This window comes from Toxorhynchites rutilus, chromosome 2, assembly GCF_029784135.1.
Source record: "Toxorhynchites rutilus septentrionalis strain SRP chromosome 2, ASM2978413v1, whole genome shotgun sequence".
NCBI lineage: Eukaryota > Metazoa > Arthropoda > Insecta > Diptera > Culicidae > Toxorhynchites > Toxorhynchites rutilus.
The window spans coordinates 345,134,326-345,144,691 of NC_073745.1; the positions used below are offsets into that span (position 1 = coordinate 345,134,326).

The window sequence follows — 10,366 nt, forward strand, 5'->3', positions numbered from 1 at the left end:
AAAGCAAAGCGTATCGATTCCTTGACTTGGAGACTCGACGAGTTACAGAAAGCAGAGACGCACAGTTTTTAGAGCTGGGAGCAGAAATCAAAGAAGTTTTAGATTACAGCCGGATTGCAGTTAATGTTGAAGTTGATGCTAATGGTATGAATGAGGCGATTGTTCCGGATGAGAATGTAGAATAAAATGATTCCGATCGACTATTTGAATCGATCGAGTCGTAGATCGATTCAAATAGTGAACCGGATTATGCTGTTGAATCCAGCGCAATGGAAGTCGATGATAATGAAGATACGGCTTCTGGACCCCGGAAGTCTCAACGAAGTACTCAGGGAGTTCTTCCAGAGCGCTTGAATGATTACGTAATTGGTGAAATGAGTATGGCTGTGTACTGCAATGATGAACCGACGACATATGAGCAGGCGATGGCGTCTGCAGATAAAAATAAATGGCTAACGGCGATGAAGGAGGAATATAACTCTCTGGCAGTGAATGATACCTGGACTTTAGTCAAGCTACCGACAGGACAACAAGCCATCGGTAGCCGATGGTTTTTTAAGAGAAAGGAAGACGAGAACGGTCAGGTCATCCGTTACAAGGCCAGAGTTGTAGCGCAAGGCTACTCTGAACGTTTTGGTCGAGATTTCGAAGAAGTTTTTGCACCGGTTGCCATGCAACAAACATTTCAAGTTCTTCTGGCAATCGCAGGTACCAGGAAGAGGGAGGTTAGACATGTAGATGTCAAGTATGCTCATCTTTACGGAAAATTGTAGGAAGACATCTTTATGGTTCAGCCACCCGGCTTCGCAGTTATTGGTAAGGAAGACTGGGTGTGCAAGCTAAATCGAAGTATATATGGTCTTAAGCAAGCTGCGAGAGTTTGGAACCAAAATATTAAAGATTTCCTGCTTAGTATTGGTTTCAAACAGTCAAATTCAGATGCCTGCCTGTTCATAAAGAATCTGGGTGAAGGAGAGTGGATGTATCTCTTAATATACGTGGATGGAGGAGATTGCTAAGGTCGAAGAGCAACTCCGGAAGAAATTTCGAATCACATCTTTGGGAGAAATACGTCACTTTCTTGGGATCAGCGTGAACAGAGAACCAGATGGGATTTATTCGATCAATCAAGGCACATTTATCAAGAAGATAGCAAAGAGTTGCGACTTAGAGGATGCAAAGCGTTTGAATATTCCAACGGACACCGGAAATTACAAGAATAGGGCAAATTCAGAGAGTTTGCCGAACAATGTCGAGTATCACCGTTTAATAGGCTCATTGCTGTACATTTCCACAAATAGTAGACCGGATGTAGCAGCAACTGTTTCTATTTTGAGTCGACGAGTGAAGAATCCCGTACAGGCGAACTGGGTTGAGTTAAAGAGAACAATGAGATACTTATGCCGAACGGCTGATTACCGATTGTATTTCAAGATCAAAAATCGAGAGCTCGAAGGTTTTTGTGGCGCTGATTGGGCTAGTGATACAGCGGATCGAAAATCAAATAGTGGTTTTGTATTTCGTTTCGGTGGAGTAACTGTGAGCTGGGGGAGTCGCAAACAAACATGTGTGTCTACCTCTACAATGGAAGCCGAATATGTAGCTCTTGCAGAAGCGGGACAAGAAGCAATTTGGCTGCGTAGGCTTTTAGCGGAGCTTGACGAAGAACAGCTTAATCCAACAATCATCTGGGAAGACAACAAGTGCTGTTTGGATTTTGCTACTCTGGAGAAACAGAACAGGCGTTCTAAGCATATAGATACGAAATATCACTACACTCAAGAGCTGACATCGTCCGGAGAGATTCTGTTGAACATGGTTGCAGATATAATGACCAAACCATTGGGAGCGGTTAAGGTCCGGAAGTTCGTCGAGATGCTGGGACTTAAGTAAAGAGAATCGTCTCAGCGCTGATCATCGAGGAGGAGTGTTGGGCTGTACAGCGGAGTATTTATTTACCACTGGGTATTTTCGATGCTACAGCGCTGGCAACCCTAAAGAACTGTCTAGAAGATCTTGTTCTATTATTGCAAAACGTCAAACAGTCAGTCCATATTATACAACACTTTAATAAAGACGTGAATAAAGTTATTATACGTTTTTACCGATTTAACCCTTCCATTTCACGCGAATTCTATTGGCAAAAACTCCAACAGTGTCGACGTCTGGTGACGACTTTCAATCTGGGGCCATAATTTGGGTTCCAAAATCGATGTTTACAAAAATTTCCAATTAGAGGCGAAAATGTCTTCTGTAGCATTGTAACACTATGCTACTGTAGTATCGTAACACTATGCGTAACGCATATCGTATGTATAAGACTCCAGATCTCGTTTCGGCCGCCAATATTGTGTCTGATATAGTTTCAAAGACCAACACCATGTAGTGCCACCTTGCAATGATTCTAACGACTTATCGTTCGTATTTCACAAGAAATTACGAGCCAGCACTGTAACAACCTGAGACTTTTGCGGATAAAAATATAAAACTAGACCGTTCAGGTTGGGTGTTAGAAGACTAATGAAAATTTTATTCAAATCAACAAACTACGTTGCTACGTTATATATAACAGAAGTACATTTCGTTGGTTACATTTTAGGCAATGTCTACTGCGATCACAACACTCCTCCTTAAGCAACGAATCCAATTAACCTTTTATTTTCTTCCAGCTTCCGGATTGCCAGGGCCTTTGTGAACCCATCAGCGGGCTGCTGCTTCGTGTTCACATATCCCAACTCCACTACTCCTTGATCCAGGACATCTCGGACGAAATGATACCTGATGTCTAGATGCTTTGTTCGTGGATTGTACCCTTGGTTCTGAGCGATACAGATGGCTGATTGGTTGTCACATCGGATGGGAATCTGATGCATGCCGAAAATCTGCAACTGGAACTGGTGCCACCAAAGTGCTTCCTGGACTGTGCGGGAAAGCGCGATATATTCCGCTTCGCACGAGGACAATGCGACTGTTGGTTGACGTTTGACGTTCCACGACACAGCTCCTCCCATGAACGTAAAGACGTATCCGGTGGTGGATTTTCTGGAGTCCGGTTCTCCTCCCCAATCGGCATCTGTGAAGCCAACCAAGCCTGTGCTATTCTGCTTCGAATACGTTAGACGGTGCGAGCGCGTGCCTCGCAAGTACCTCATGATACGCTTGACAGCGTTCCAGTGGCTACGTCCGGGATTCGCGTTGAATTGGCTGACTTGGTTAACTGCGAAACTGATGTCCGGCCGCGTTGCCTGCGCCAGATAGGTGAGACACCCCACTGCCTCCTGGTAAGGAATCTCTTTCATTTCGCGCATCTTCTCCTGTGTCGCCGGAGACATGGACTTGTCCAGTTTGACGCTCGCCTCTGCTGGTGTCGAAACTGGGTTACAATTCACCATGTTGAACCGTTGCAAAATACTGTCGATGTAGTGCTCCTGATCTACCCACAGTTTGCCGTTCTTCCTGTCACGCGTGATCCTCAGTCCCAGGTAGAAAGAAGCTTCACCAAGATCCTTCATTCTGAAGCGGTTGTGAAGGAACGATTTCAACATTTACTTCAGCTTGGCATCATTGGTAAAGATCATGAAATCGTCCACGTAAATAGTGACTAAAATCATTTTCTCACCGCTGATCCGGAAATACAGGCACGGATCAACCTTTGATTGATTGATCCGTGCCTGTATGAGTGTCCGGTTCATTCCGACTCTCGCTTATCTCGACCAATTGTTGCGGTTCTCCCTCTTGAACAATGACGACGTCGCGGCTGATCCGGATGTCACGCTTGACCGGATCGTACAATCGATACCCCTTGGTACCGTCAGCATATCCCACGAAAACTGCTTTTTGGGATTTCACGTGGAACTTCTTTCTTCTTTCCTTCGGAACGTGGACAAGCGCAAACGATCCGAAAACCCTCAAGTGTCGCAAATCGGGTTTCTTACCGGTCCAAGCTTCTTCTGGTGTTGTTTCGATGGACCTCGTCGGGCTTCTATTAACGAGGTACGCTGCTGTCGAAACCGCCTCGGCCCAAAATTCCTTCGGCAGGCGCGAATCACTCAGCATGCTTCTGGCCTTCTCGATGAGTGTCCGGTTCATTCTTTCCGCTACACCGTTTTGCTCAGGGGTGTACGGACAAGTTTTCTCGTGGCGCACTCCATCGTTCACCATGCTGCTTCTGAAGGATGCATTTACGTATTCGGTCCCGTTATCCGTTCTCAGAACCTTGAGTTTCCTTCCGGTTTGGCGCTCACTCATGGCATTGAAACTTTCATAAGCTCCAAATGATTCTTTCTTCTGTTCCAAGAAATAGAGGAAAACCTTCCGGCTCGCATCGTCGATGAACGTCATCACGTAACGACTGCCACCGAGAGAAGGAACTTCGATGGGTCCAACCAGGTCCGAGTGGACTAAATCCAGTAGCCTTTCGGCTCGCGACTCACTGGAAGGAAATGGATTACGTGCATGCTTACCCTTGATACAAGCGATGCACTCTGGGATGACGTCATTTTCCAAGTCGATGCCGTCTGCCATCGTCGCAAGCTTTCGTAGACTTCGACGATTGAGGTGTCCAAGACGTCTGTGCCAAATTCCGTTACTCGGTGCCAGCAAAGCTTCCTCGTGCTTCTGGTTCAGCATATACAAGCCGCCTACCTGTGTACCAGATGCGATCACGTTGCCATTGCTCTCGCGAACTTCACACCTTTCGGCATCGAAGACCACCGTCATTCCCTTCTGGCAAATCTTGCTAATCGAAAGGAGATTCGTGGACGTCCTTCTTGGACGCACCATTTTTGCTTCCACGCCGTCTTGAACTTGAATACAACGCTCCGTCTCCACCGGCGGTTTTGAGTCCGTTCTGCAGCTTCACATCTTGCAAAATTTTTGCTTTCACCGCCTCCGACGTAAACGCACTGCCGGATGCCTCGAGCCCCATAATCATGGGTTCGTAATGGTCCGGAAGCCCCATCAGCAACAACGCAGCCAGCCATGAGTCGTCGACCTTGAATCCGATTCCCGCAAGTTTGTGTGCCGTGGACATCAATTCATCGACGTACGACTCCACGCTGCCGCATTCGTCCAACCGAATCGACGTTAGCTTTCTCAGCAACCCGATTTTCCGTGTCAGACCATTGTCCTGGAAAGCATTATGCAGCTTCTCCCAGGCTTCCTTCGCGTCCTGGACCAGACTGTAGTTGGTCGTCTCCAGACTCAAACAGATCGTGGCCATCGCTCGTAAACTCGTTTCCGCGTCGACTTGCTGTCCTTCCGGCGGCGACACAGCGTTCCATGATCCCTCGCGGATGAGCATCATCTTCATAGCGAACGCCCACGTGGTGTAATTTTCTCGTCCCTTGAGCCTCTCGATAAACGATAACGAAACTCCGCTGATTCGTCCGCTCCCAGCAGCTTGTACTCCAGCAGCAGGAACTCCAGCACCGTTTCCATTGCCGTCTCCTCCGTGGCTCATCTTGGGTTGACTAATTACTTCTTTAAAAAAATCTTCTTTCTTCCGGCTATGACCTGTCCTGGGCCCATAACCTTTTGCGGATAAAAATATAAAACTAGACCGTTCAGGTTGGGTGTTAGAAGACTAATGAAAATTTTATTCAAATCAACAAACTACGTTGCTACGTTATATATAACAGAAGTACATTTCGTTGGTTACATTTTAGGCAATGTCTACTGCGATCACAACAGAGACTTCGTCGACCGATTGCAGCGACTACTTTTATTGTATTTGTTTTCATGGCGAACAGAAAATTGAAAAGAACATCGTTGATGAGTTTATCTATTTTATTAGATATATACAGTCATTTACATTTTATATATTTTACTAATTGGACAGACCTGTAATGCAACACGTTTAATTGGACATTTTTACCTCTTATTGGACATTTTTGTAAACATCGAGTTCAGGTCCCAAATAATAGCCCCACATTGAAAGTCGCCACGACACCGTACCACTCGTATCGAAAATGTCCAATTACAGGTCAAAATCACCTCCAATGCGACAGTGAGTGGTGTCTCGGCACGTCGCATTAAATTTAAATTACTGTACACTGAACTCTTTTTTTACACGAAATCGCGTAATTTAGAGAGAATCGCGTAAAAACATCACCGGCGTGCGCCCGTCCCAACCACACTCGCTCTCGCAGAATTCATTTTTCCTCTTTCTCTTTTCAACGCGTATCGTAATCACGTAATTTCAAGAAAATAACGATAAATCGCATAATTTCGAATACATCGCATAATTTCAAAAACATCGCGTGAAATAAAATCAAGTAAAATCAATCGCTATCATATAGGCAGTCCACCTATTCGGATAACTTATATATGTTGACGAAATAATTGTTGAATCGCTGAAAAACACTGTCTTTCTTTAATTAGAACTATCCATATTCACACAATTTGATACCCGATCCGTTCTCTGCTGGTGATAGTGATGGAATGATAGTTTACAGAAAAACACAAGAAGCAACCGCTGCAATCATGCCGTTCCGCTCAGTAGATGTGATGTAGTATCTATCTATCTATCTATCTATCTATCTATATATCTATATATTTAAAAATGGAGTGATGTCTGTCTGTCTGTCTGATTCTTATAGACTCGGAAACTACTGAACCGATCGACATGAAAATTGGTATGTAGGGGTTTTTGGGGCCGGGGAAGGTTTTCGTGATATTTTGAGACCCCTCCCCCCTCTCTAAGGGGGGGCTGTCATACAAATGAAACACAAATTTCTGCATTACTCGAGAATTAATCAAGTAAATGGGCGGGACGAAGTTTGCCGGGTTAGCTAGTATATATATATATATATATATATATATATATATATATATATATATATATATATATATATATATATATATATATATATATATATATATTATTATATATATATATATATATATATATATATATATATATATATATATATATATATATATATATACTAGCTAACCCGGCAAACTTCGTCCCGCCCATTTACTTGATTAATTCTCGAGTAATGCAGAAATTTGTGTTTTATTTGTATGGCAGCCACCCCTAAGAGAGGGGGGAGGGGTATCTAACCACCATAGAAACATTCAGTGCACCCTAAAGTTTCCATATGCCTAATTTGGTTTAATTTGCTTCATTAATTCTCGGGTAATGCAAAAATTTGTGTTTCATTTGTACGGCAGCCCCCTCTAAGAGAGGGGGAAGGAGTATCTTAACACCATAGAAACATTTATTGCATCCTAAAACCTCCACATGCCAAATTTGGTTTCATTTGCTTGATTAATTCTCGAGTAATGCAGAAATTTGTGTTTCATTTGTATGGCAGCCCCCCCTTTGAGTGGGAGAAGGACTGTCTAACCATCATAGAAACATTTATTGCACCCTAAAACTTTCATATGCCAACTTTGGTTTCGTTTGCTTGGTTAATTTCCGAGTAATGCAGAAATTTGTGTTTCATTTGTATGGCAGCCCCCCCTTAGAGAGGTGGGAGGGTCTCAAAATATCACGAAAACCTTCCCCGGCCCCAAAAACCCCTACATACCAATTTTCATGTCGATCGGTTCAGTTTCCGAGTCTATAAGAATCAGACAGACAGACAGACATCACTCCATTTTTATATATATATATAGATAGATAGATAGGTAGATAGATAGATAGATAGATAGATTATAGCGGAACAGTTCCAATGCAACATACGTCACGAACTCAGATGTTCAATAATCTTCCCATCTTTTTAACCAATCTCGTTTGCCATTATCATACCACCTTACAAAATAAAACTTTTGGAGGTACCTCAGGCTTAAGGCGAATGTTTACCTGTAATCAATTATTTAAAGGACCCTACTTGACAAACTAGTATCCTACATATCGCTATCATTGAATAGGTTTGTCTTTCCCGCACATTAAAAATGGTATGTTTTCATCGGTAAATTCGCTTTTTTTTTAATTTTGTTCATATTTCAGTACTCCTTGTTGCATAAAGAGGAATCAGCACATGAAGAAAGTATCTGGTCGTGCTCTTGGGGCCGGATAAAGTTATCTTCAGAAGAAGATGCTGATAAAGCTGATGATGACAACTCTCGTGATTCATTTGACAACAAAACTAAACCGGATGATTATAGAAATTTTGTTGTAACCGGCGGATTGGATGATCGGGTGAAGGTTTGGGATGTTACTTCAAATAATAAATTGAAGTTAAGAAATACATTTACGGGCCATTCGCTTGGGGTTGTTTCGGTTGATGTCAGCACTAGTGGAGAAGGTATGTAATTCTAAATTGAAAATTAAACATTTCCACAAAATTATAAATTAATTACATTTTACAGTTATTGCGAGTAGCTCGCTTGATTCGGGGCTATGTATCTGGAAGGCCGAAACAGGTCAATTATTGAATCAAATATCGCTAGGACCAGTTGACCTATGGACCGTCGCGTTCTCTCCTTGTGATAAATACATTATCTCGGGATCTCACGAAGGAAAAATTTCATTATATAGCGTCGAAACGGGAAAGCCTGAACATGTACTGGATCCTCAAAACGGAAAGTTTACATTGAGCATTGCTTACGTATGTATATGTTATGTTGATTTATTGATAGAAAATAACCATATACATTTCAGAGTCCTGATGGGAAATATATTGCAAGTGGTGCCATTGATGGCATCATTAATATATTCGATGTGGCTGCTGGAAAAGTGGCACAAACCCTGGAAGGTCACGCTATGTCTGTAAGAAGCCTTTGTTTCTCACCGGATTCTCAAATGCTATTGACTGCTTCTGATGACGGTCACATGAAATTGTATGACGTAGTGCATTCCGATGTGGTAGGAACATTGTCCGGACACTCATCGTGGGTACTATCGGTATCATTCTCGGGTGATGGCAGAAGTTTCGTTTCATCATCAAGTGATAAAAGTGTAAAAGTGTGGAACGTTGCTGAGCGCCAATGTCTCCACACATTTAATGATCATCAAGATCAAGTGTGGGGAGTGAAGTACAGCCAGGATAGTTCGAAGATTATTTCAGTTTCTGAAGACAAATGCGTCAATTTATACGATTGTCCACCAAATATAATTTAAACAAATTACTTTATTTGTCTTGTTTCATTCGTAGGAGATTTCAAATATTTTAGTTCTCTATTGTTACTTGGAAGGTGTAACTCAAACGTTTTGAAATGATCCAATATATCTCGAACAACTGATTCCTTCATACGATATTCTTCTACTATTTTATCTACAGTCCATAATATTGGATCACTGTTATACTTGGCTATGAAATCTATTGCCTGTCGCAGTGTGCAGTGACCTTTTGTGACAGCAGTAGGCTCCATATGCCCGAATTCAAATTCCTCCGCAGCGACTCGATTTGCTGGTAACGGCTTACTTACATCTTTCTGAGACATATCCACCTGCAATATAATGTGTAGAACAACAATTATAACAATCGATAGCTAGCAATTTACCGGATCTGTTGATGTGACATAAACTTGTTTCAAATTTCGCTCCAGTAGTTCATTTTTCTTCCGTTGTTCATTTAACAATTCAGGATGTTCTGTGAATAATTATAAATATCTTATTATATAGATCACATTACAACATCATCCGACATGATAATGCGGTCCAGTGAAAACACTTACCATCTAACACCCTTTGCAAATCTTTCAGGTTCGAGCTATACATTGGCGCCGGCTTTGGTTTATCTTGGGAGATCACTTTTTGAGCGCGATTTTCGACATTGAAACGGTTTATCTGTCGTGCCGCGACCGATAAAAGCTTTCCCATTTTAAATTCTTTACATTTATCAATTGTATATGTTCCAGTTTAATTTGGTTGTTCAAGCTGCCGGTAAATCATAAACGACGTTAATAACGATATTAATACACCTGCTTCAATGCATATTTCCTAGTTAACAATTGAATACTCTTGAAATATTATACAGTTATATAATCTAATGTACAATTATTCTTTATGAACAAAATTAAATTTCGTAAGATCCATATGTTACCACTACCGAACAATTGATAGACAAGGTAAAATGTAAAAAAAAGTTTATTTCATAATCATGTCCAAGCACAGCCGTAACCTCCAATTTGACAGTCGTCGACAAATGTAAATAAAACCGCTGTATAGTAAATAAACAGGGTGTTTCGAATCTCGACATGTGTGGACAGGCCCCGGCCAAGAGGATATGATCCGCGAGTCAAGATGTGTCGCAAATTTAGCTGTCATTGCCAAACTATCAAATTACTCGGTGAGCTCAAGGCAGATCTATGGAACAAGGTGCGCCCATTCGCGAATCATATTTAAGGCTAGGCGCAAATTGAGAAGCGTATAGCGCTCGTAAGCGAACACGAGACTATCAACACGACTTATACG

General features: G+C 42.2%; 2 protein-coding genes across 3 annotated transcripts; one reads left to right on the forward strand and one right to left on the reverse strand.

Moving 5' to 3' along the window:
• Positions 1–7,781: 7,781 nt before the first annotated feature.
• Positions 7,782–9,083, forward strand: LOC129771408 (SKI8 subunit of superkiller complex protein). Its single transcript, XM_055775019.1, has 4 exons — positions 7,782–7,905; positions 7,958–8,255; positions 8,320–8,558; positions 8,612–9,083. Exons 1-4 carry the CDS (start codon positions 7,903–7,905, stop codon positions 9,068–9,070), a joined length of 999 nt encoding a protein of 332 aa, XP_055630994.1. The 5' UTR covers positions 7,782–7,902; the 3' UTR covers positions 9,071–9,083.
• Positions 8,693–10,116, reverse strand: LOC129771409 (protein NDUFAF4 homolog). 2 transcript variants are annotated; one of them, XM_055775020.1, is made up of 5 exons: positions 9,948–10,085; positions 9,628–9,829; positions 9,454–9,542; positions 9,080–9,399; positions 8,693–9,020 (listed from the first exon to the last, which is right to left on the reverse strand). In XM_055775020.1, exons 2-5 carry the CDS (start codon positions 9,770–9,772, stop codon positions 9,014–9,016), a joined length of 561 nt encoding a protein of 186 aa, XP_055630995.1. In that variant the 5' UTR covers positions 9,773–9,829; positions 9,948–10,085; the 3' UTR covers positions 8,693–9,013. The 2 variants fall into 2 exon arrangements, with proteins under 2 accessions (XP_055630995.1, XP_055630996.1); XM_055775021.1 differs by having other exon boundaries at positions 8,694–9,020; positions 10,002–10,116.
• Between the last annotated feature and the right edge of the window lie 250 nt (positions 10,117–10,366).

Bases quoted from the DNA above. Each gene is read 5' to 3' on its own strand.
- LOC129771408 (XM_055775019.1), top strand. The intron at 8,256-8,319 runs GTATGTAATTCT...TACATTTTACAG, and splicing joins TGTCAGCACTAGTGGAGAAG to TTATTGCGAGTAGCTCGCTT. The intron at 8,559-8,611 runs GTATGTATATGT...TATACATTTCAG, and splicing joins TTACATTGAGCATTGCTTAC to AGTCCTGATGGGAAATATAT.
- LOC129771409 (XM_055775020.1), bottom strand. From the start codon at position 9,772: ATGGGAAAGCTTTTATCGGTCGCGGCACGACAGATAAACCGTTTCAAT. The intron at 9,543-9,627 runs GTAAGTGTTTTC...AATTATTCACAG, and splicing joins TTTGCAAAGGGTGTTAGATG to AACATCCTGAATTGTTAAAT. The intron at 9,400-9,453 runs GTAAATTGCTAG...ATTATATTGCAG, and splicing joins ATGTCACATCAACAGATCCG to GTGGATATGTCTCAGAAAGA.